This window comes from Falco biarmicus, chromosome 6 (assembly GCF_023638135.1).
Source record: "Falco biarmicus isolate bFalBia1 chromosome 6, bFalBia1.pri, whole genome shotgun sequence".
Taxonomy (NCBI): domain Eukaryota; kingdom Metazoa; phylum Chordata; class Aves; order Falconiformes; family Falconidae; genus Falco; species Falco biarmicus.
In genome coordinates this window covers 73,047,194-73,071,814 of record NC_079293.1, presented here as the reverse complement: position 1 = coordinate 73,071,814, position 24,621 = coordinate 73,047,194, and the positions used below count along the sequence as shown (strand labels likewise).

The window sequence follows — 24,621 nt, the reverse complement described above, 5'->3', positions numbered from 1 at the left end:
TTTTGCAGTTTGGTATTTCTGCTTTCAGTCCTTCGCGTTGCTGCTCTGCTCTCCCCTGGTTTCTATTCTCTTTGTGATTCCTTGAGTTTCCAGTGAGAGAAAAAGTCATGATTTAGCTGTATTTCTCACTTACTCCACTTCTTTCTGGCACATCTGGTCTTAATCAGTTTCTTGAAGAAATTGCCAGCACTTCTCAGCTTTTTTTTTTTTTTCTCCCCTCCCTTTAGTTTTGTTTCACATGGGAACTTATTTATCTGCTTTTGGATCGTAGTAAAGCCTGTGTTATTGAAGGTCACCATTTCTCCATGCCTCCTCTTGTTCTGAGGAGCAGCATGCTCTGTGCTGCCAGCCGCTTTGCTTTCTGCTGCCTCCACATCTATATAAAAGACGCCTCTTACTGTGCTTTCCACCTGTTCATAAAACTGTTGCCATCGCATTCCCAAAGATCACCTGATAATTATTTGCCTGCTGGGGCCTTTCCTGAGAAGTGTCCTGGTTCTCTAAGATCCTGCATTTCTAGGAAGCTGTAGGCTTTTTATTGTTTATTAGTCTCTTCTTCATGAACCCTCATGATCTTTTCCATGCTGATAATTAACAAGACACTTTTTTTATTGTGTCCTGTTCCCTAGAAACAGCTGGTTCATCTTCAAGGTATGTTTTTTGGAGGCTGTTAGGGCCACTCTTCTGCTTATGTACTTGACAGTGTTTCTGTAATTCTTAAGGGGTCTCTGTCTGTGAATGCAGCCAAAATATGAGAGCATAAAGCAGTCTAGTACTTAAACTTTTTAGACCTGAGGGGAAAGTGTATTCCTAACTAATTTTATTTACCAAAGCCTTGCTAAATTAGTCTAAAACTTGCAGCTTGTGTGCTGTAACCTAGTGCTAAGCCCATCAGTTCCCAGCTTCTCTATCACAGCACCACAGAGTGGTCAGGGTCAGAGGGGACCCCTGGGACCACCCAGCCCACCCTGCTCAAGCAGGCTCTCCTACAGCAGCCGTGCACGGTCAAGGCCAGGTGGGCTCTGAACATCCCCAGAGAAGGAGACTGCGCAGCCTCTCTGGGCAGCCTGTCCCCGTGCTCCGTCACCCTCAAGGGAAAGAAGTTTTTCCTGCTCTCCCCACGGAGCTCCCTGTGCTGCAGTTTGTGCCCGTTGCCCCTTGTCCTGTCGCTGGGCACTGCTGACAAGAGCCCGGCCCCCTGACACTGGCCCTTAAGGTACCTGTGTGCATTGCTAATGTCCCCTCTTAATCTTCTTTTCCCTTTCTACCTTCTCTTGCTGTTAGAAAAACCCCTTTGCCTTGAGACTGCCACTGCTACCCATCAAACTGACCATCACCTCTGTAAAGCCATGGGTCTCTGGCAGGCTCCGCTTTCTGTAATGCCCTGTAGGATGAAACTCTGGTATCGATGTAGTAGTTTTTATCCTTTAGGTTGAAGAAACTATTTCAGGCTGCGTTAGCCAAAACAATGGAAAATCGAGAAACCCCTGCTTGATTAACATGCTTAATTAATAGCCAAGGAAACACTAAACTACTGCAGCAGAAATTTCTGCTTGTGAGAGGAGAAAGCACCAGACAGCCTGACCAACGTCACTTAAATGCATTGAAGGTAGTCATGGCTGGATACCACCCATGGACGTACCCTTTATATCCTGCATCAACAGCTTCCCAGTGCTCTTATAAGTCTTGTCTGTAGAGATCATTTGCACTGTTGTGTGTCATTTTGAAGTCCCATTGGTTTTTGAATTTCTGTTTCCATGTATCGACATGTTCTGCAACTAAAAAGGATTCTAAGCCTCAGTAACTTCACTCCTTTTTTCCAGCATCTCCTTCAAATGCTGTTGTCTACCCCATATTCAGTGCACCCCCTGCCAGCAAGAAAAGGTAGGTTGATCTATGCTAATTCTCTCAAAAGAATGATCAGAAGTGTCATATCTGCAGAATTTGTTTTTAATTATACTAATTTTTAATAAATATCTTAGCTTTCTCCTAGCCTTTGTAAGGTCTGGGAGTGGGAGCGTGATTTGGGTTTGTTTGTGGCTGTTTTTTTCTTTTAAAGAAAAGATGCAAGATTAAATTGGTGTTGATTTAGGGGGATTCTAGCCTGTAAATAAGGTAATACACATTTGCCTACGGTTCATAGTACATTTTCCATGTGAATCTGTACATGTTATTGAGCCATTATTTTTTTTTATTATTTTTACTGAAAGGGAAATAATAGTTTTCTCTTGGCTTAGGGGACTGTTTCAGGATATATTCATCGCCAAGAATGGCACAGCCTTGCTGGTGTTTGGGCCCCATGGCGGGGGGTGTGTGTGTGTATTTATTTTTACTACTTCTTTGTGTTCTGTATCTCCATATTTATACTGTCTATAATGAGCAGTAACTTTCAGTTTTATTTACTGGCTGTTAATCAGGGACCTGCACTTCCCAGTAGCCTGAGACCCTGAAACACTGCTAACTATGAACTTGAGTTGATACCAGAGTTGTAAAAACAAATTGTTTTTACTCATTGTAGAGTTAGATTAGATATGAGGAAGAAATTCTTCCCTGTGAGGGCGGCGAGGCGCTGGCCCAGGCTGCCCAGAGCAGCTGTGGGTGCCCCGTCCCTGGCAGTGCTCAAGGCCAGGCTGGACAGGGCTGGGGACAGCCTGGGATGGTGGGAGGGGGCCCTGCCCGTGGCAGGGGGCTGGGACTGGGTGGTCTGTCTTTAAGGTCCCTTCCAGTCCAAAACATTTTGTGGTTCTATGAATTTGGCAAGTTCAGTGGCACAGTTTAACGTTGCTGGCTGTACAGTGAGCAGGGGGCATTGCTGTCCCTCACTAGAATCTGATCAGTAGTGTGGCTGTCTGCGTATCCCTCCGTCTGTCATGCTGTGGAGCAAGCAGAATGCATGCTCGTGAGGTTAAGTCCACCTATATTGCCAACCGATACGGCAGCGATGGCTCTGGAATGGGCGTTATTGCCATGTTCGAAGCAGTTCTGTGTTGCAAGCAACCTTTTGAGCTAAGTTAGCGTACATCAGCTACAGTGTATGAAAATTCGACTCTGTGCTTAGTTAACCGGGCCAGTTGAATTGCCCAGTTACTTGTTGAGTAATGCTGGAAATGTTTGACAGGGCAGGTCACTAACTCGCCTAGGCCAGTGTGTGGCTCTTGCAGGAACTGGCAGCTTCTCTGTCACGCTCAACCTCCTTTAAAAATTCATACTGTAGGTTTAATTTTAAACTGTTGGAATGACTCGCTCTTGGGGAAGGCTCTGACATTAAAACTACAGAGCTAAAGATTTCAGAAGGCTTGTTTAACAGCCTTGTGCTGGTATTGTAGAATACTCGTGTTCTTTAAATGTAGTGTCAAACTGATCTCTCTCTGCTGTGAGGTTCATTGCTTTTCCATAGTAACCCTTCCTGTGATACGCTTTTATAAGTGTAACAGTGCCCTGGCTAACACTGACCAATTATCTTCAATGTTAGCACTCCAAGAAGTATGTGTGCTATGCAGAAATCCCCTGTAGTGCAAAGATGGGTAACTGCACTGCTACACCTACAAAGGTGTGTTTTGTATTGCACTTTTTTTTTTTAATTTGATAAACTTTAGTACAGCAGTGCTAGATAGCAGCGTGCTCAGAAGTTTTGATCTAGATGCCAAAGACAAGACAAAAGTTGTAATAAAAATAGGTGAAAAGGATTAATGGAAGCACCTGTTTCTCTTCCATTTCTCTATGCTCACCTGAGTGGGTATTTTGTAAGTCTGCTGGGCAACGTTTGATATTTACTGTGATGGAAATGAAGCACAAGCACTTGGGCATTGGTACTAGATGATCTTTAAGGTCCTTTCCAACCCAAACCAGTCTATGATTCTACGTGAAGTTTGCATTTTGATTCTGTAAACAGCATGATATTGCTAAATTACTTGCAGGCACTGGTGCCCTTTACTCACAAGGTGTAATTGTATTGCCCGGTGTCTGATTGACTAGGTTATTTCTTCAATTAATTTGCTGTTGTACTCATAGACCTCTAGGGGGAAAAGGCTTATTTTCCTACACAAGAAGCAGAGTTACTAATCCTTCTCCCATATTGAATCCACTTGATACATTTTGTTAACAATAAAAGCATTCTGAGCCGAGTTTATTGTGAACATAAAAATCCTCCATTTAAAGTTGCTCCTAAGAGAGCCAAAATAAACTTGTTGCGCTACTGTACTCTTCTGCAACAGAAGTGTTGAAAGAGAGATCTGATTGCAATATTTGCTTTGCTTCCTCATGTGGCTTTTCAAATACCTTCCGTGGTGCAAGTGGAACCCTGGAATATGTGGAAATCCTGGTGTTTGTGATTAACTGAAAATCAGTCTTGGATTTGCAGTTGTCTCCTGGGAAGCTGATGAGCACAAGCTTTTCCTACATGAAGTCTCTGCTTTGGAAATTCTTCTTAGTATCCAAATCTATAAAATTGTTTGATGTATCTCTAAATTAATTCCATGTTTGAGGTTCACTGCATAACAGTTACAATTTCCTACTTTAAGATAAGAAATGCCACCTTATGTAGAGAAGTCTAAAGGTAAATTAGAAAAACTGTGTGATTATTAACACCCCTAATAATGTGTTTCCTTGTAGTTGAAGCCCACATAAACTTAAAAATTCATGTAAAGCCTCCATGTGTGGATTTGAATATGAAAAATTCCTCTTGGCCTTGCTTCGGTCTGCTCCCCTCTTTGTGCAGCTGTCCTTTTTTGCACGGCAGAGGAAAGCTTAGCCCTGGCACCAAGGGCTTTTCTTGATGCTGCCAATGCACTGGTTTGAAGGGGTGTGGGCATGAGGGGCTGGGACTTGTGGTGGTGAAGCAGTGACTGGCGGGGGGAGCATCTTGAGACCCCAGGGGTAGATGGATTGTGGATTTGAGACCAAGCAACCGTGTGTTTTGGCCAAAACCTTGTCACTAATTCTTGTACACCTTGATCAAATCCTAGATGAAATGCTTTGTAGGTTATTGGAGTTCAGTTTTTCATTTCCTTCCTTGAGGGGAGACTGGAAAATAGGATGGCTGTGGGAGAGGTGCTTAATCAAGGGTTATTTAACTTCTGATGCAATTGTGGCTCTTCCTAGAGCCCCTCTACTTTCTTTCCTCCCCCAGAAAAGCTGGCACCACAGCTGTCGAGAAGCTTTGCTGTATCTGGCTTAGTTTGGGGGGTTCTGTAATAAGAGCCGCTACCCTGCCCTGGTGCCCGATGTGTAATGTTAACTTTTGCCTGCAGTGACTAATTTTCATCTCTCTCTAACGATTTTCAGGATGCAGGCTATACAGGATGAACGAACTTCTTTATTTGGGTCCAGCCCACCTGCAAAACCATCTCTCACCTCGCAGAAGAGCAAGAAGGCGAAAGAGCTCTGCAAGCACTCCAGAGATCAGATGATCATTGTAAGGTTCCCCTCTGGGTGTGCTGGGTCCTCGGGGTGGTAAGGAAAGAAGAAATAAACCTTGAGGCTAACCGATAAGTAGATTTCCTTATTTGTAAACCTCAAACCAACCACACTGCAACTACCATAACAGGACAGTGATTAACCTATTTAGCACTAGCTTAGGACAGGGTAGTAGCTAGGAAATACATTGTTATGTTTTCCCTGGGACTAATGCTTTATTACATTTTAGAATTCAAAAGACACTTAAGGCACATAATATTAAAAAAACAAAAACAAAACAAAAAAAACCCCCAAAACAAACAAACAAAAAAAAACCCAACAAACCCAAAGGGGAACTCAGCGAAGCCTGTATGGATGCTATAGGAGTGAATTTGGCTGGATAATTTTCCTTTCCCACGGCTTCCTGGCCCGCTGTGCAAGCAGAGTCAGCACAGCATTGCAACCACAGCAGCAGACGTCAGCCAGGGCAGCATGGGAGCAGGAATGTGCAACAGAGCTGAGCCCAGAGCTCGCTCTTGACAAGTGAGTGCCTCTTTGGTAGCTCCATGTCTGTATTTCTGCTGTCGCCCTTTGGTGTAGAGTACCGGAGCAGGAGTAGGCCAGACGGTGTTACTGAGGCTTGAGTGTCACGTAGCCATCGCGTGTATGGGTTTCAAGAAAATACACCCTCAGCAATGAGTAATTTTATTAGTAAACCATTTGTTCTCACTTGGTGACATGCAGACATTTTCAAGCCTGTTTCCTGAGGGAACAGGGCTTATGTGATCATTCTTCTCTGTTGATTTGCCCTGTCTAGCACCTTTTGAGTAGCTTGGGTGATTTCTGTCAAATGTGACACCTCACGGATACAGATTTTTTTTTTTAGTGTTTTGAAAACTGCTCCCCGTGGGAGAAACTCAGCTGAGTGCCTGCACTGAGAGAGAAGCAGCAGTGTGTACTCAGCAGTCATTGCTGCCCTCAGCACGGCCGGCTGTCTCACTGCTGGGCCCACATGGGACAGACCATGGGTGCTGTGACGGGGGGGGAAGCCCAAACTGGGATGGGGGGAAGGGAAAGCAACTGCTGCAGTAGCAGCCAGCACAGAGAAATGAGTCCTTAACAAACCGGGTTTCATTTCAGCTCACTACTTGGAGAGCAATCTGCTGTTTGCTTGCACAACCGGCACTGAGTTCCTTCTCTTCCCTTCTCTGTGTACTGACAGAGATAAAAATAAGGTTATTTTTAGATAACTGATGAAAAAAAGGTGATGCATAGTTGTCCTTTGGTTTTTTTGTCATGGTCTTTTAGGTTGTTTCCTCTATGAGGATGTTGCTGATGTAGTTCAACGCTCGTTCCAAACGTTGCATTCATTGTGTTCCCTGGATAATTTACGCTGTGTAGGTCTGAATATTCTGCAAATAAGCAAAAGCTTGTCCTTCTCTTCACAAGTTCAAAGGAAAACAAATACTTGAATCTTTGATGGTTGTCACTAGAACCAATTCTGAACCTCATTCTGTAAACTGAACATGGTTTTGAACAACTTCAGAGTGCTTAGCTGGCTCTGTTTCTTATTAGGACGCAGGTCAGAAGCATTTTGGTGCCGTGATTTGCAAGTCATGCGGCATGATCTACACTGCTGCTAGCCTGGAGGATGAAGCCCAGCACATCCAGCACCATGAGAGATTCCTCGAGGGACTCAGATACGTGGTGAGGAGTAAGCTCAGCTGTGGAAGCATGTAGTGCCCAGGTACAGGGCCGGGGCAGCTGCAGGCAAATGTTTTGTCATCCAGAGGGAGGTTAAAGTGTAAGTTTAGGCAGTTCCAGCGACTGTCTGCCTTCATCAGATTGATGAATTTGACTTTATTCCTGAAAGCTGAAGCGGTTCAGATTACAGCTTCATCTGCCAGTGTCTTCACTGAATCACTTCCTCTCTCTTGCTAGACCACTAATTTGTTGTTTGGGGCTTTTTTTCCCCCCCTCTGTTGCAGGGTTGGAAGAATGAAAGGGTTGTGGCAGAGTTCTGGGATGGGAAAATTGTATTGATTCTTCCAAATGACCCAAAATATGCCGTCAAGAAGGTACATGTTTGTTTATTTTTGGGGTTTATGATGTAGATGAGCTTTCTGCTGGCTCAGCTCCCACAACTACCTCAGTGTGTGATCACGCATCACTTGCCAGTGCACGGGGTGAACAGGAGAGCCGAGTGGGTTTGTGGCAGCAATCCGGGTTGCTGTGATCACCCACCCAGACACATCCTAAACCTGCTCCCTGTGCCGAAGCTCTTGTTTTTACATGACCAACATAACCCAGTCAGTTCTTTCCATCCCAGTGAGAGGCAGGTGGACCCTGCAAGAAGTGTAAAGGGATGAAGACACGAGTGAGAGCCTGTACTGTAATATTATCCACAGTCAGGGAAAACGATTGTTCTGTCAGTGGGCTGTTGGGTGGGGAAGCACCCTTGTTTAAAAACTGCTTCTAAAGAACCTCCATTTAAAAAAAAAAAAAAAAAAATTATTCTTGCCAGATTAGCTGCATGTGCAGTGATTGCCCCTGCTATGGTGGGGAGCTGCAGAGCATTTCGTGGCTGCGTAATGAAGCCTGACCTTGTGAAAATACAGGATTATTTGGGGAAATGAGTCCCTTTTTCTGACAGGATTCATGCAGTCAAAGAACATGTCTGTGCATACCCAACGTGCCTCTTTCTGATTTTGAAATTCTGATTTCTGATTCTTTTTCCTTAGGCAGAAGATGTGCGAGAAATTGTAGATAATGAATTGGGATTTAAGCAAGTTTCTTTGGGGTGCCCGGCCAAGACTAAAACGTACTTGTTTGTGTCCAATGAGAAGATGATTGTTGGGTGCTTAGTGGCTGAATCAATCAAGCAGGTACATGTTAATTGCATAGGGAAGGGGTGAAATTGCAGGCTCATAACGGGTTCTGTTTGCTTAAGCCTGTGTATCGGAAAGTCCAGCTTAGCACAGGAGGGAGGAAAATAAAACTACGGAAATAAAATGAACAAAACAAAAACACACAAAAAAAAAAAAGAAAAAAGAAATCAAGATAAAACTTGTGCTTTTGTCAGGGTGAGGTGTTGCTGGCAGGAGTTAATTGAGCTTGCACAGCTGATACCACAGCGAGCTTCCATCCGACCCTGCTCCGGGTACTGGTTTATGCGGTGGTCGGCCTTGTAAGAAAGCAGAAAGCAAGGCCAGGGGCACAGGAAGGTCCATGGCTCTGCGTCCTGTGGGGAAGGAGCATTCTGATGCCTCTGCTCATCCCTGCAGGCTTTCCGGGTGCTGTCGGAGCCGGGAGCCGTGCCGTCCCCCGTCCAGGATGCCCTGCAGCACCACCGGGCTTGGCGCTGCTCCACGGAGCCGGAGCCCTGCATCTGTGGCATCAGCAGGATCTGGGTGTTCAGCCTGAAGCGCAGGAAGGGCATCGCCAGGCACATGGTGGACGTGGTCAGGTGGGGAGCGGCAGGGTTTATCCTTGGCGGGGCGGGGAGCGATGATTGCAGTGAAAAGCCTTTCAAAGGAGCTTATGGGAAGGGATAAATTTGTATCCTTAAGCAAGTCTGGAATCCTCACTCCATAGTGGAAGGATATAGAGTGAACAGATACTTCATGTATAATTTAATACTTAAGTCATTTTTTTATTTAAAATCTGACACAAGTGTGGGCCAAGCTGTAAACCTACTGGGTATAACCAGAACACAGAGCTATGTGGGCTGGATTTTCCAAGAAAAGCTATGCTTGTTGGGAAATTATTATTAATATTTTTTTTAACCAGCCAAGTTGATGGGCCCAAACACTTGAGTCTTTCCAGGCAGGAAATTCCAAGCTTTTCAAGCTCAGACCAAACTGGGAGGAAGACTTAAAAACTTCCCCTCTTCTGTTAACATGGACTACCTTGAGGCTGAGCTTGGTAGTCCTAGAGCCTGTAGTATCATCTCGGTGTCATATCTGCTCGCTATATGCGTATAAAATCCAGCTATTAAAGTATATGAGTACCTATGGATATATTTTTATATAATCATACATGATTGTATCTGGAGCTCAATATTCTGAAAATTCCTCAGCTGGTGTTTGGTCTCCTGTTCCTCCTGTGGTTGGTGTTTGATGTGCCACCTCCCTGACGCCTTCCCCATCCACACACTAGCCAGCGGGACCTGGGTGACCTGTGGGTGCCCCTGAGAGCCCTGGCACTGCTGTGGTGGGCTTCACTCCAGAGCTGCTCTAAGATATTTAACCAGAACCTCTGGGTTTCCATGTAAAACTCTGCCTGTGGGTTTCTGCCTGTATTTGGCTTTGTTACCCTCCTTCAAATTTCAAAATGCCTCCCAGTTCCCTATTACACCAGAACCCAAGGGAGCAAACTGGCATCTCACAACGAGCTCTGGTTCAGCAGCGAAGTGACAGAAGAACAACTCCCTGCAGAGGAGGGCGGGGGGGGGCAGACACCCCTGCGTTGTGTTTTAGGAGCTGAGTAAAGCCACCAGCCGCTCACAGCACGCCGATAGCTCTGCTCTCTCTTTCAGGAGCACGTTCATGTATGGCTGCTACCTGAGCACGGATGAAATCGCCTTCTCCGACCCAACGCCGGATGGCAAGCTGTTTGCAACAAGATACTGCCAAACTCCCAACTTCCTCGTTTACAATTTTATTTTTAACAACTGATTTGACTTGGTTATTACAAGTTGGGGTTTGTTGAAATAATCTAAAGATAAGTTAGATATTTAAAATAACACAGAAGTGTTGTTACGTGGCTAAATGCTGTTTTCCTGCTGAGAGCTAGCTCTCCCTTCCCCTGGGAGGGAGCCGGGGGAGAGCGTGTCACTTTGTGTACAGAGTTGTGTTGTATTTTAGCGTATGCCATGGAGCCTTGCTTGCATTTCAGGTAGGTTTGTGTCTTCTGAAACTAAATTCTATTGCAAGTAACTTAATTTTGTTGAAAGTTAATTAATATAAAGATACCCGTTTCCTCCTTGATGTCTGGGTGTGTAATTCTGAGCTCTCAGCAGTCTGAGTACTGTCAAGGGCTTGTCTGGGGTAGGAGCCTTACTACAAGCAGATGCTAAATTTATGCACCGAGTCTTAAACGTCTTAAAACAACTGACTCGTGGCAGGATTTCCCCTGGTACTTAAGGTCTGGAACCCTCACGGTATTGTGCTGCGGGGGAAGCTGTCACGGGGGTTGTCTGCTCAATAAAATGTGTGAAAAGCTGCTGCTCGAGCTTGTTTCCATGTACAGAAGATGCGGGAATGCTTCCAGCGGTCTCCTGATTTGAGGAGCTGGGAGAAGACAGCAGTGGCTGCAACAGAAGCAGAGGGCTGCGTGGGGGAGCAGGGTAAGTACGCGTTGCAGTCTCCTTGCCTCCAGCTAGCTGTGGGCAGGAATTTCCCCAACCATCAAGGTTTTAACAAATCCCCAAGAGACTGAGTTTTTTTTCTAGACCCTACACCCTCTTAGCAAGATACAACTCCCTGTAACAACCTGTTGCATCAGGAAACCTTTTCCTTGACCTTGCAGCTGCTCTCCCTTGGTACTGTGCTGCAGTCCCCAACCACCTGGGGAGCGCAAATACTTTACTTGCGCACACCTTTAGGAGGAAAAAAAAAGCACTACTTTCATACTGAAATGAAGAAGAAAATATATTTTTAATGTCTCCGTCCTAAAATTGTTGTTAATTCAACACAAAAAGAGAGGGAGGGGGGTTTAAATGCAAAACTACTGCAGAGAGCCTGTAGTTTATTTAGGACCTAAGTGTGGGCAGAAGGGGAGTGCCCTAGAAGCAGAACAAGTCCCAGTCACCTCAGGCATGTTCAACAGGTTTAGGGTCTGGTATCAAGTACACAGCGCAGGTTTCCCATACTGTAAGGGTAAATGCTGCAGGAGTGCGGATGCTCTCACTCCTGGGGCAGACTCGCCTCTAGCACTTCCACGATGCACGCGGCCGAGGGGCGCTTCTTGGGGTCCTCGCTGGTGCAGACAGAAAAAAGGTCAATCATGTGCTGGTAGGATGGGTCCAGCTCATCCATGTTGAGAGCTGGGCGGGTTCCCAGGGCTGCGTAGTATGCTTCCTCGTCAAAGGAGTCTTCATCAAAAGATTCACCTGGATAATAAAGTGGCAAAGGTGTTGGAAAGGCTGCTGGAAACCACTCTGCTCACGTGGGTTGTGGGGCTTCACTCCCTAGCTGTCACTTGGCCATCAAAGAGTGGTTTGGGTGGGAAGGGACCTTAAAGACCATCCAGTTCCCACCCCCCTGCCATGGGCAGGGACCCCTCCCCCCAGCCCAGGCTGCCCCCAGCCCTGTCCAGCCTGGCCTTGAGCCCTGCCAGGGATGGGGCACCCACAGCTGCTCTGGGCAGCCTGGGCCAGCGCCTCGCCGCCCTCACAGGGAAGAATTTCTTCCTCATCTCTCATCTCCATCTCCCCTCTCTCATGTAAAGCCATTCCCCCGTGTGCCATCGCCACCTGCCCTTGCCCAAAGCCCCTCCCCAGCTTTCTTGCCGGCCCCTTTAGGCACTGGCAGGTGCTCTAAGGTCTCCCTGCAGCCTTCTCCTCCCCAGGCTGAGCCACCCCAGCTCTCCCAGCCTGTCCCCACAGCAGAGCTGCTCCAGCCTCTGAGCATCTCCCTGGCCTCCTCTGGCCCCGCTCCAGCAGCTCCGTGTCTCTCCTGTGCTGGGGACCCCAGAGCTGGATGCAGCGCTGCAGGGGGGGTCTCACCAGAGCAGAGCAGGGGGGCAGAGCCCCTTCCCCTGACCTGCTGGCAACACTGGGTGCATCCCAGGGCTCGTTTGGCTTTCTGAGCTCCAAGTGCACAGTGCTGGGTCATGTTGAGCTTCTATTCAACCAACACCCCAAGTCCTGCCTTGCAGGGGTGCAGTGGGACATGACCTTCATGTCCATTTTGCTGTTTTTTTGTTAGCACCAATTACTGCCTGAATTACATCATTGCTTTCCCCTTGACTTAAACTGCTTGTTTTGAAGCTGGATCTACCCCCTTTCTCCCAGCAGAATAACTGAGTCACCCCTGCAGAGCTGGCTGGGAAAAAGCTCTGCAGCCAGGAGACACTGAGAGCAGGAGAGTGAGGAAAAATGCCCTGGCTGCCTGGAGACCAAGTCAGAAAACACAAACCAGCCTGCGGGTCTGTGCCAGCAGGAAGGCTGGAGCAACAGGAGGTTTCCCAGCACAGCTGGTAGGATTTTTAGATTTGTATTGCTCCAGGGCACTGATCTGCCTGCAGGCAGCTGTAGCATACCCTGCCCATCCCACCTGCTCTCCCTGCCTTGTCTGCCCAGTGTCACTAACTCTGGACAAGGAGGGGGTGGCCGAGAAAGCCAGCAGCACCCTGGCTGGTGTCAGCGATGGCGTGGCCAGCAGGGCCGGGGCAGGGACCGTCCCCCTGCGCTGGGCACCGGTGCAGCCGCCCCTCGAGCCCTGGGGTCCGTTCTGGCCCCTCACTCCCAGACAGAGCTTGGGGGGCCGGAGCGTGTCCAGAGCCGGGCAGGGGGCTGGGGCAGGGGCACCAGTCTGATGGGGGGGCTGGGGGGTCAGCCTGGAGAGGAGGGGGCTCAGGGGGGACCCGATCGCTCCCTACAGCTGCCTGGGAGGGGGCTGCAGCCAGGGGGGTCGGTCTCTGCTCCCAGGTCACAAGCGACAGGACAAGGGGGAACGGCCTCAGGTTGCACCAGGGCACGTTTAGGTTGGAGACTGGGAAACATTTCTTCACCGAAAGGGTGTCCAGCACTGGGACAGGCTGCCCAGGGAGGGGGGGAGGCACCGTGTAGATGTGGTGCTCAGGGCCATAGGTTAGTGATGGGCTTGGTAGCGCTGGGTTAATGGTTGGACCTGATGATCTTAAAGGTCTTTTCCAACTTAAATGATTCTGAGTCTATAACAAATCCCCACTTGGGCCCACAGGAGGTGTGCAAAGTAACTCTAACTGCAGAGGAGAGGGTGTTTTGTTAGCCCAGGTGCTGCCTCGAGCACCCCTGGCTTGGGCACAGCACACTTGCTTTAGCTTTTCTTTTCCAAAACGCTCAGCTGCCTCAAATATATTTGTGCACAATCTCAAGCACGACATCATTTTAAGCTTTTCCGGCCACATCTTTTCAGCAGTATCTCAATAGCATCCACCACACAGTGACAGCCTGGCAGACTGCTCCTATGCTGCATGGAGGTGAGACAGAGCTGGAACATGGCTGAGCATGCCGCAGGGCTCGCAAGGGAGCTGCATTCAGGCTCAGGGACATCTTTCAACCCCACCAAACCATGCTGGATGGGCACCTGACAGGCAGCTGAGTTTCAAAGAGCTCTCTCCAGCTGTTAGACAAGCAGCTGGAGCGCTTACAAAGACTGCTGGTTTGCAATGATTAATGATCATCATTTATCAACTTCTCATTTGGCGTTAAAAAGCTAAAGGAAGTTGAAAGCAGCCCAGCCCTCTGCACAAAGACAGAGCAGCACTGACAAGCACTGGCTGCGGGATGGCCTTGGGGCAGTGCTGGGCACCTCTGCACAGCAGCAAACACCCCAGTGAACTCCGCAGGATGATGGGTAGGGCGGGGAGGCACAGCAGGTGCAGACAGATGCTTGCAAGCCCTTTGGATGGCACCCAAGGGACACCCAGCATTGCGGGCGTACTAACACACACTGTAAAAATCACTCCTACTAAAAGAGGAAAGCACTTCTAGGAGCAGAAGTTGCTCAGCAGCAAGGTATAGAAACAAACCTTCATCATCAGTGTCACAGCTCAGGCTGATGTGGGGCACGGAGAGGGTCATCATTTCCCAGAGAGTCAGCCCAAAAGGGAAGATGTCGGCCTTGTCGGTGATCACGCCATCATCTTGCAGAGCTTCCTTGGGCTTCCAGGGCTCAGTGCCAATGTAGCACATCTCTGGGTTGCTCACTGGAAGGAAACAACACAGCTTGGGTGTCTTCTGGGACTTGCAGATGCTCAGACAGTCACAGCTCACCGCACAGCAGGTATGTAGCCCCTTGGTTAACTCAGGTGTGCTAAAGCCACAGGGCAGGATCTTCTGGGGGCCCAAACCTATTTTTCTTCCACCCCCATGTAGCCTCAAATCCTCTGTAACCTGCGACTTGCTCCGCAGCAGTGCCAGACCCAGCAGGGCCCATGCTTCTCTCCCACAGGCCCAGCAATCATAGTAGGGACTGGGGAGAAACCTCTGGCAGATTTCATGCTGGAGCATGTGAGGCCACGCAGAGCGTGCAGAGAACTGAAGGCCAGAACTGTGCTCTGAGCTTCACCCTGCTGTAAAACACCCCGCAATGAAGAAGTGACCTGCGTTTTACCCAGGTGTTTCCCTTCCTCAGCTTGCTCCCACACACACACACACACCCAGGAAGCAGGACAGGGGTGATAGCCCCCACACGGCACTCTTCCCAAACAACACAGGGGGACAATTCCAACCCCATCCCGGCCCTGACGAGGCTCAGCCTCCACTACAGTGCCTCCTGCCAGCCACACAGTCCTTTTGTTCTCTTTACTCCAGCCCAAACCAAGTTCTCACAATTTGTTTAGTTTAATGCCTCCTTGATCTTAATTATCTAGCCTCAGAAGAGTTGAAGTGATCAGCCCTCAGCCTGATGAAGGCAGCACCAGCTCCAACTCGACCCCGTACACACCACTCCTCAGAGAATGGTGCCACATTTCCCCCGTGCTCTCCCTAGCAAATTCCCGAGCTGTCAGCAACCTCAGCTGTTCAAGAAACTTTTCTTTTGCAGGGTTGATCTTCAAAGCCCAGCCTATAACGAGAAGCAAACACCAAAATCCCTCAACACTTCACGGGCTGTTGAGCTTAAATCCTTGCCTGCCGCACGAACGGGGACTTCGCCATCAGCGGGTGCCCATTTTTTCCTCAAGACCACAGGAACAAACAGCCAAAATCAGGGCTGGGCAGAGAGAACCTCTTCCTGTTAGACCAGCCCAGAAACTGGTACTTCAACCACACTCCTCTCCAGGAGATTATGCTGGGGTGCTGCCTCCAGCTCTCTCAACTCCTTATAAAAGGAAACAGCTACTAATAAAAATGTAGTAGAACAGCTTTATAAATTATGAGGCTGTTGCAGGCCCAAGCGCTGTGTAAAGCAGCGGAGAAAAGCATTCTTGTAATTAACCCAAACACATTCCTGCTGTTCACAGCCAAGCCACGACGCCATTAGACATCTGCTTCTCATTTACATGAAGTCTTTATAATGCTCGCAGTTGGCTCAGGCTTCCTTCTAGCCCTACAAGAAAGATTCATTTACTTAAGTCTCTGGCAAGAGCATCTCCTCAACAGGGTCCAGCAGTGCCTGATCCAACATCCCGTGTACAACAGCACTCACTCCCACCCACTGGAGTGAACACACAATGCAGGAGGGCATGAGGCAGAACCCTGGAGCATTAAAGCTGGACCTTCCGTAGACCCCCTTCACCCCACACATGGTGCAAACTGCTGCCAGTCCTTCCTTCCAAGGCCCCGGGAGGGTAAGCGTGTTCACTCTGCTCCCGCAGCCGAACTCTGGCAGCCACCAAGCATTCAGGTCCCCTTACTGGCATCCTGACCTACCTGTCATGTTCTCATCCAGGGGCAGGGACACTCCCACATCACAGATCTTGATGGCTTCAAAGTCACCTTTGACGACCACGTTTGAAGACTTGATATCCCCATGGAGCAGCTTCTTATCGTTGTGAAGATACTAAGAGGCAGAGAGAAGCTGTTAACACCCACTTGCAGATAAAGCTATGGAAAGGGACCAAGAGCCATCGCATCTGGACAACAGAGCACCAGCTTTTTCATGTTTAACATATTTAGCCTTAAAACCTCAAGTATGGGTCAATACCTACCTTAACCCGTGCAAAAAACAAGGCAGGTTGTTCCACCCAGCCTAGTTTTGGAGGCTTAAGCTTGCCTTTTAGTGAAAAGGTGCTTCTAGCAACAAACACTTGAGAGCAGGTGTGAAGCATGGGCATTAGCTGATGGCCAAGCACACGCCTGCATTGTCCTGGGAGCTCACGCCTGCATTGTCCTGGGAGCTCACGCCTGCATTGTCCTGGGAGCTCACGCCTGCATTGTCCTGGGAGCTCAGAGCTGCACATCCTCAGCAGCAATAGGACAGGACTCGCTGCCGTGGCCAGGGCAGCTTGTGCTAATTTACCCTGAGCGCTGGCATAGCCAGCAGGAGGCTCAAAATCTGTGCAATGGTTTAGACAGAGCACCCCAGCCTCCATTCCCCGCCTAAACACAACCTCAGCGCAACAGCTCGGCGAAAGAAGGGACATAAGCCACACCAGCTGGCAGCCGTGGGCATCAGCTAACCATTTTCACTGCCAAGACCAGCTTCCTGCAGCTGCCTGGTTGCAGAATAAGGATGCAGGAGCCAGTGCCAGCCTCCTCGCTGGCTAGCATGCAGGGAGAGCAGATAGCCCCAGGGGAGGGCAGAAGAACGTTGGTGACAAAACCTCTGTTGCAGCTCTTTTTATATTAATTAATATTTAATCTCAAGCTTCAGGGCTCAGTTTTCACCTGATTCCGTACAGCACCCTGGTAAAAAACAACCTACCAAGGCCTTAGACAAAGCGTCACAGCACCTGCTCTCCATCTGCCAGCATGGCCTTCTCGCACACTGAATTCATTTATTTTTCCAGTGTCACCAGTGTATACCATTCTGCACAGAACAGCTACAGTTAACGATAAACGTACCTTCAGCCCCCTTGCCATGCTCAAGGCAACTTTGAAAATCATGGCAGCAGGGAAAGGGCCCAACCGTTTTGCACTTCTTTCTTCAATTAAGTCATTGAGAGATTTTTCTCCTCCGTACTCCATGGCCAGACACATGCTTCCATCGTTGGCCTCAGTAAATGCACGGTAACCTTCCAACAAAGATTGATTTGTTAGAGCTGAAGCAGGCACCAGTTGTTTCCATGTGCTTGCCGGCCTGATGGCACCAGAGTGTTTGGGGCTGTTACCCAGGTGCTTTCCCAGCAGCTGCAACCAACCCCCAAAAAATTCATATGCCAGGGGACCTGACTCACAGCTTTACGTGGCGAGGTGAAGCCACAGGAACGTCCATGGAGGCCTGCACAGCCCCAAGCAGGGGCACAAGCCACACACCATGGCAATGTAAAGGAGCCCCCTCCTCCAAGAGAGCCCACAGACACCCCCCATGTTGGGTGACCCCAGGTCAGCTTTGCACCCCGTGCCAGGGGCAGGCCGGTGTTACCCTGATCTTTGAAAGAGAGAGAACCAGAAGGAGAGCAGCGGCAGAGCTGCAGGACCAACATCCTCAGCTGCAAAGACAAGGAGCTACAGAAGCAAGACAAAGGGTGGGAGAACATTTGGGAAAGCCAAGCCTTTGTCTCACAGTGGCCATTTCACAAGGGTAAGATTTAATGCTCATACAGACTGTCATGTAATCTTTCTTCCTCCACGTTTTACTCCTGTCTGTAAACAATACTTATCAGGTGGAGCTATGAATAGCAAAGTCTTGCATAACGGCATAGCAAAAGCCTTATCCCGTAAATGATTTTCGGCACCTTTTACCAAAGAAAACCCAACAGTGAAATGTTTGCAGTGTGAAAGGTCAAGACCGTATTTGCTCTTCAGTTCCTGCCAGAAGCAAAACATGCCATTTTAGGGTTACAAAGTTTCTTTGCATTTCTGCTACAAGTGATCGAGGTAGTTTAAAGCACAAATAAGAGGATGAAGTCAGACAAAGCTGCTGTTCCGACTGGCAGGAGAGATTTTAGACAAGATAAGAGCAGAAATTAAACATACACTAAAGCAGCTTCTCAAAACATTCTTACTACGGGGAGCCAAGACCATGACAGAGCCTCCATTGTCACTCGCAATGGTGTGACATCTGGGTGGGACCTGGAGGCTTATTCCTCACGTAGAAGCCACACCAGATACTGCTGTGGTATTGCCTCTCCCTCCCCCGAGATCGGAAGCCAGAGCTGCCTGCCAGCACCACCCTGGGGCAGGCGGAGGTTTCTCCAGAACCAGCCTGTAGCTCTCCTTGGGCCAGCGCTGTGCTGGCTGCGAGGCAGCTCCCAGCTCCCAGGGCAGCCCCAGTGGCTTGCGAGTCCCACCATAACCGTTTCTGTTGGTAACTCGCCCAGAAAACTGCCTCTCAGAGACCGACGCTGATCTCAGTGGGCAATGAAGCACCAGGGGGCTCCAGCACATACCAAATTTTTGGGCAAACCCCACTGAGCCAGCGGAGGATCAAGGCAGAGCCTCACACATCCACCCTTTGAGCACGGTGGCAAGTCAGGCTGCCGGCAGTCTGGGAGCACACTGCACACGCCAGCGGCACCCTGGCTGGTGTCAGCGATGGCGTGGCCAGCAGGGCCGGGGCAGGGACCGTCCCCCTGCGCCGGGCACCGGTGCGGCCGCCCCTCGAGCCCTGGGGTCCGTTCTGGCCCCTCACTCCCAGACAGAGCTTGGGGGGCCAGAGCGTGTCCAGAGCCGGGCAGGGGGCTGGGGCAGGGGCTGGGGCACCAGTCTGATGGGGGGGCTGGGGGGTCAGCCTGGAGAGGAGGGGGCTCAGGGGGGACCTGATCGCTCCCTACAGCTGCCTGGGAGGGGGCTGCAGCCAGGGGGGTCGGTCTCTGCTCCCAGGTCACAAGCGACAGGACAAGGGGGAACGGCCTCAGGTTGCACCAGGGCAGGTTTAGGTTGGAGACTGGGAAACATTTCTTCACCGAAAGGGTGTCCAGCACTGGGACAGGCTGCCCAGGGAGGCGGGGGGGCACCGTCCCTGGGGGTGTTGAAGATGTGTAGATGTGGCACTTGGGGACATGGCTTAGTGGTGGGCTTGGCAGTGCTGGGTTAATGGTTGGACTTGATGAGCTTAAAGGTCTTTTCCAACCTAAACAGTCCCACGATTCTGCCACCAGCCACGCTGCCCTGGCAGTCCAGGAGCAATTCCAGGTCCCCATCACACAGGGCAAGACTAAGTCAACTTAGTAAGTTCCATGGTGGGCTTGACCAAAGGTGCAGGCAGCCCAGCAACCCATCTCCAAAGTGTAAGGATGGGGCAGGCACAAGTGATGCCCCCACTGTGTGTCCTCCCAGCCATCACCCCGCCAGGGCTCCAGGAGCCAGATGGGGAGGTCTGTAATCCCCAGCCCTCAGTGCAGGAGGAGCCTGGAGACAGAGACAGCAAAGAAACCCCACAGCAGCCTCACATCACATCAGCTGGCTCCAGAAGTCGGCTCCAACAGCTTGGTTTGCAATTTAAGGGATACAGGCCGTGCTGGAAACTTACCCACAATGTTTGGGTGCTGGAGGTCTTTCAAAATCTTGGCTTCTTCGTTCAGTCTCTGCTGATAGATGCTTTGCTGGCTCCTGTTGCATTTGGAACTAATTTTCTTCACAGCCCAAGGGGAGCAAGACAAACCTCTGGGAGATCTGCACAGGAAAAGCCACACAACTCAGAACTGCTCAGTTTGTAGGCAGCACCACAGTTAAGGCTCACACCTCACACTGAGGAGGTATCCTGGAGAACACCTCCCTTTATTTTGTGGAATTAATAAAGAACAACGCTGAAATAGTCTGCTAACACACATGCCGCAAAGGTGCAGTGACGCTTTGCCAATATACAGCGCTCCTCCATCAAATTTTCAAGCATTTTAGTTAAGATTTTCATTGATTCTCATTTTCAGGAGGAGCCGAGGCTTGGGGAGGGAAGTAGCTTGGCCAGTAGGCCACAGAAGAGCCAAGAACAGACCCCAAATGCCTGAATTCCAGGCCAGAGAAAAGCTGCTGGGGTTATCCCGAAACAACGGGCTCCTTCCCAGGACAAATACCTCCAGCACACACAGGACAGCTGGGATCAGTGCTGGGACCGGCACTGCCAACAGCTTTGTCAGCGACACAGAGAGTGGGATCAAAAGCACCCTCAGCCAGTTTGCTAACGACATCGAGCCATGTGCTGCCGCCAACACGCTGCGGGGGAGGGATGCCATCCAGAGGGACCTTGGCAGGTTTGAGAGGTGAGCCTGTGCAAACCACATGAAGTTCAACAAGGCCAAGCGCAAGGTCCTGCATCTGGGTTGGGGCAACCCCCAGTATCAATACAGGCTGGGTGGAGAAAGGATTGACAGCAGCCCTGAGGACTTTGGAGTGTTGGTGGATGAGAAGCTCATGACCCAGCAATGTGCGCTCGCAGCCCAGAAAGTCAACTGTACCCTGGGCTGCAGCACCCGCAGCGCAGCTGGTGGGTCAGTGAGGGGGCTCTGCCCCTCTGCTCCGCTCTGGTGAGACCCCCCTGCAGCGCTGCATCCGGCTCTGGGGTCCCCAGCACAGGAGAGACACGGAGCTGCTGGAGCGGGGCCAGAGGAGGCCAGGGAGATGCTCAGGGGCTGGAGCAGCTCTGCTGTGGGGACAGGCTGGGAGAGCTGGGGTGGCTCAGCCTGGGGAGGAGAAGGCTGCGGGGAGACCTTAGAGCACCTGCCAGTGCCTAAAGGGGCCAGCAAGAAAGCTGGGGAGGGGCTTTGGGCAAGGGCAGGTGGCGATGGCACACGGGGGAATGGCTTTACATGAGAGAGGGGAGATGGAGATGAAAGATGAGGAAGAAATTCTTCCCTGTGAGGGCGGCGAGGCACTGGCCCAGGCTGCCCAGAGCAGCTGTGGGTGCCCCATCCCTGGCAGTGCTCAAGGCCAGGCTGGACGGGGCTGGGGGCAGCCTGGGCTGGGGGGAGGGGTCCCTGCCCGTGGTGGGGGGTGGGAACTGGATGGTCTTTAAGGTCCCTCCCACCCAAACCATTCTGTAGTTCTATGATACCCAACACCTCTTCCTCAGCTCCGTGCCTATTTGAAGGGGAGCAGGGAGCATCTGAAGGTCAAAGATGGCAGCACTTTCTTGCTCAGAGCTCAATCACTTTCCAACCCCTGTATTATTCCACGTGAAAAAAGATGCCAAGCCCTATTCCTGAGCACCACATCATGCCTGTGCTCTCACACATACCTTTTCATCAAGTATACGTTGACCCCAGTGCCGTATCCAAGCTTCTGCATGAAGGGAGATGCTGGTATAGTGACAGAAACTGGCCCTGCATCTAAAGAGGAAAGAGAAACCCAGCCCCATGAATGACCCCGCACAACAGATCAAACAGAAGCAGCAGCTTTGCAGCTTCTCACTAGGAGCTTTGGTGCTTTAATTACAAATCACATTTGTGACGCTACCACACGTGCTGTGCTACATGCAGAAAGAGTTCAGATTTTAGAAAAGCTCCTTTCCAAACCACCTTTCCCCCAGTATTTTACCAAATTCCAACTCCAGTCTCACTGAGACGTCATTACCACCCTCGTTAGGTTTCTCACCCTGGACAGCTTTCTATGAAGTTTTATGCTCAAGCCTGATCTTGAACACAGCTTTTTGTTTCCTGCCTACTCTCCAGGCTAAGTACTGTACTGGTTTTGGCTGGGATAGAATTAATTTTTTTTTTAATAGCAGTTTGTATGGAGCTGAGTTTTGGACTTGCAATGAAAATACTGTTGACAACATGGGGATGGTTCAGTGATTGCTGAGCAGTTCTTGCACAGCATCAAGGCCTTTTCTGCTTCTCCAGCTGCTCTGCCAGGAGCAAGGAATTGGGAGGGGACAAGGATGGGAAAACTGACCCCAACTGACAACAGGGACGTCCCAGCCTATATGATGTCATGTTCAGCAATAAGGCTGGGGAGAAGGAGAAGGAAGGGGGCAGACATTTGGAATGATGGTGTTTGTCTTCCCAGGTCACCCCTACATGGGATGGGGATAGCCAGACACTCGCCTGCTGACAGGAAGCGGTGAATGAATTCCTGAGTTTGTTTTGCTTGTGCATACGGCTTTTCCGATTAAACTGGTTTTATCTCACTGCAGGAGTTTTCTCACTTTTACCCTTCCGATTCTCTCCCCCATCCCGCTGGGGGGGCAGGGGAGCAAACGAGTGGCTGTATGGGGCCGAGCTGCCCATCAGGGTTAAACCACAATACCCACCCGACAGGCCAGTTTAACACCCATCACCTCCCTGCAGCAAAGCACTGGGCCCATGGCAAAGCATTCCATTCCCCTGCCAGCCCCTCTGAAGTATTTGGGGCTCACGCCTGAATGCAACTCACCAGGTCTCTCCCTGTGGACCAAGTTGTTCTGAGACTTGAAGGCTTCCATCGCTGCAAACGTTACACCTCCACCCCCAAAAAAGCCAGAGGAAGGCACTCGGGAGGACCTGGGACCACAAGCTGTGCAGGGCTCAAGCCCTGACCCATGCAGGGGCATTACAGACACAGTACATTAAAGGACATAAGTTACAGAAATTACACAAATTACACCCAGTGGGCGTAACTCACTGCTAATTTGGCTTCTCCCAGCTCCTGCTCCACAATCAGGTTGACAGCTGAAGCAGGATGTGCTTTCCATCACACCCAACTCCTTAGGCTCCCTCCTTCCCTGGTGTCACCCCACAGCTTGTCATGGCTGTGTCCCCCACAAGAGCAATTGCCTCAGCTCACAGAGGGCAAAGTGAACCCCATAAGAGGTCTGGGGGTGGCTCTGAAGTCAGGCAAGAGCCTGGGACCAGTGCCCCGTGCCCCAAGGGAACCGGCAAGTGATGTGGCACCACGGGAAGGAGCTGGTGGCCAGGGGTAGGGGAAGCGTCCCCAGGCTGCTCCCACCAGCCCGCAGCACAGTTGGCACCACAGCAGGGATGGGACTGTCACCGAAATCGGGAATATGAAGCTCCTTAACGCCAAGGTAGCATGAAGAAGCAGGCATTCTTTATTGCAGCGCTGGATGCACGGCGATTGTTCCACCTGACGGCATCCAGGTGTTCAGGAGTTCCATATTCCCGGTCCTGGTGACAGGACTGAGGGTCCATCTCTGGGTGACAGGGGATCCCTGGCCGAGGGCAGACAGGAGGCGCCTCCAGGGCCCCACCTCCGGGTGTGAACACCCCAGGTTGGGGGGAGGGGGGGAGGACTGCTGGATGCCACCTCCGGGGGTGGGGGTCCCGGATTGGGGGTGGCCAAGGACTACAGGTCCCACCTCTGAGGGTGAGGGTACCCCAGGCTGGGGGGGAAAGCCAGAGAGAACTACTGGGTGCCATCTCTGGGGGTGCGTGTCCCAGAGTGGGGTGGGGAAGGACCCCAAGATCCTACTTCTGGACATGAGGGGAGATTCGGGGCGGGGGGGGGTGCGGGGGAGGGGGATGGGGGCAGGAGAGGACTGCTGAGTGCCACCTCTGGGGGTGGGGGTCCCAGATTGAGAGGCAGGAGATGACTCCCGGCTCCCACCTCTGCGAAGGGATCCCAGGCCGGGAGCGGACGGGGCGGCCGATGACGGGGGCTCCCAGCCTGAGGGCGGTAGCGGCCCCCCAGTCCCACCTCAGCGGGCAGAGGGGGCCCAGACCGGCGGCCCGCGCAGGAGGAGGAGCGGGAGCTGCCCACCCCCATGCGGGGCGGCCGGCCGAGCCCCGAACGCCCCGTACGGCGCCCCGGCCCCCCTCAGCCAGCCCAGCCCGCCCCGCCGCCGTTACCTGCCGCCCGCGGTTCGAATCCCGCGCGCGGGAACACCGCCCCCCTCCCCTGCACTACGGCGGCCGCGGGCGGACAAAGCGCGGCAGGGGGCGGAGCCGAACCGGGGGCGGTGCCTGTGGGGGCGGTGCCTGTGGGGGGCGAAGCTTTGGAGGAGGCGTTTGGGGGGTCCCGAGGAGGTGTGGGGGGTCTCATGGCTTAGGAGGGGCATCTATAAGGAGTACCCGAAGCTTCGGAGGGTACTCGAGAGGGCATCAGGGTGTTGGGGGTGGGGTGCGTGTCTGTCTCTGTGGGACCCCTGAGCCCTTGGGGGGGGGTCTCAGGGGGATCCTCAAGCCTTTGGGGGGGGTCTGGAGTGCAGCAGGGTCCCCAAGCCCTTGAGGCGGTCTCTGTGGGGTCCTCAACCCGCGGGAGGGTTCTCTGTGGGGTCTCCAACCCATGGGGGGGGTTCTCTGTGGGGTCCCCACACCCTTGGGGGTCACTGGGGGTTTCCCAAACCCGGGGGGGGGTCTTCCCTGTGTGGTGTCCTCAAGCCTTTTGGGGGGGGGGTGGTGGTCCTGGAGTGCAGCAGGGGCCCCAAGCCTTTGAGGGGGTCTCTGTGGGGTCCCCAAGTCCTTGGGGGGAGTCTCCATGGCATTGCCAGCCCCTTGGTGGAGGTTCTGTCTCTGGATGGTCCCCAAGCCTGGGGGTGTCTCTGT

At 51.2% G+C, this 24,621-nt stretch overlaps 2 protein-coding genes across 9 annotated transcripts in view; one reads left to right on the top strand and one right to left on the bottom strand.

Moving 5' to 3' along the window:
• Positions 1-20,815, top strand: part of ESCO2 (establishment of sister chromatid cohesion N-acetyltransferase 2) — a 29,886-nt gene extending 9,071 nt beyond the window's left edge. For 6 of the 8 annotated variants that reach the window (XM_056343886.1, XM_056343887.1, XM_056343888.1 and 3 more), the window contains 7 exons: positions 1,824-1,884; positions 5,284-5,413; positions 6,970-7,101; positions 7,383-7,472; positions 8,136-8,279; positions 8,679-8,860; positions 9,932-10,382. In XM_056343886.1, the coding sequence (XP_056199861.1) occupies positions 1,824-1,884; positions 5,284-5,413; positions 6,970-7,101; positions 7,383-7,472; positions 8,136-8,279; positions 8,679-8,860; positions 9,932-10,070 (878 nt within the window). In that variant the 3' untranslated portion in view covers positions 10,071-10,382. Of the gene's footprint in view, positions 1-1,823; positions 1,885-5,283; positions 5,414-6,969; positions 7,102-7,382; positions 7,473-8,135; positions 8,280-8,678; positions 8,861-9,931; positions 10,383-10,644; positions 10,742-12,409; positions 12,595-20,073 lie in introns of those variants that run through there. The other 2 variants (XR_008822604.1, XR_008822605.1) reach the window with 2 other exon arrangements.
• On the bottom strand, positions 11,033-24,003 carry PBK (PDZ binding kinase). The gene is made up of 8 exons (XM_056343890.1): positions 23,926-24,003; positions 22,514-22,651; positions 21,378-21,468; positions 19,677-19,819; positions 17,108-17,277; positions 15,974-16,103; positions 14,131-14,307; positions 11,033-11,506 (listed from the first exon to the last, which is right to left on the bottom strand). The coding sequence occupies exons 2-8, from the start codon at positions 22,560-22,562 to the stop codon at positions 11,301-11,303; spliced, it is 966 nt and encodes a 321-aa protein (XP_056199865.1). The 5' UTR covers positions 22,563-22,651; positions 23,926-24,003; the 3' UTR covers positions 11,033-11,300.
• Between the last annotated feature and the right edge of the window lie 618 nt (positions 24,004-24,621).

Coding starts and splice junctions, on each gene's coding strand:
- PBK (XM_056343890.1), bottom strand. CDS start 22,562: ATGGAAGCCTTCAAGTCTCAGAACAACTTGGTCCACAGGGAGAGACCT. Junction 17,278..19,676: donor CCAGCACCCAAACATTGTGG/GTAAGTTTCCAG, acceptor CTTTGTTGGAAG/GTTACCGTGCATTTACTGAG. Junction 11,507..14,130: donor CTGTGACACTGATGATGAAG/GTTTGTTTCTAT, acceptor TTTATTATCCAG/GTGAATCTTTTGATGAAGAC.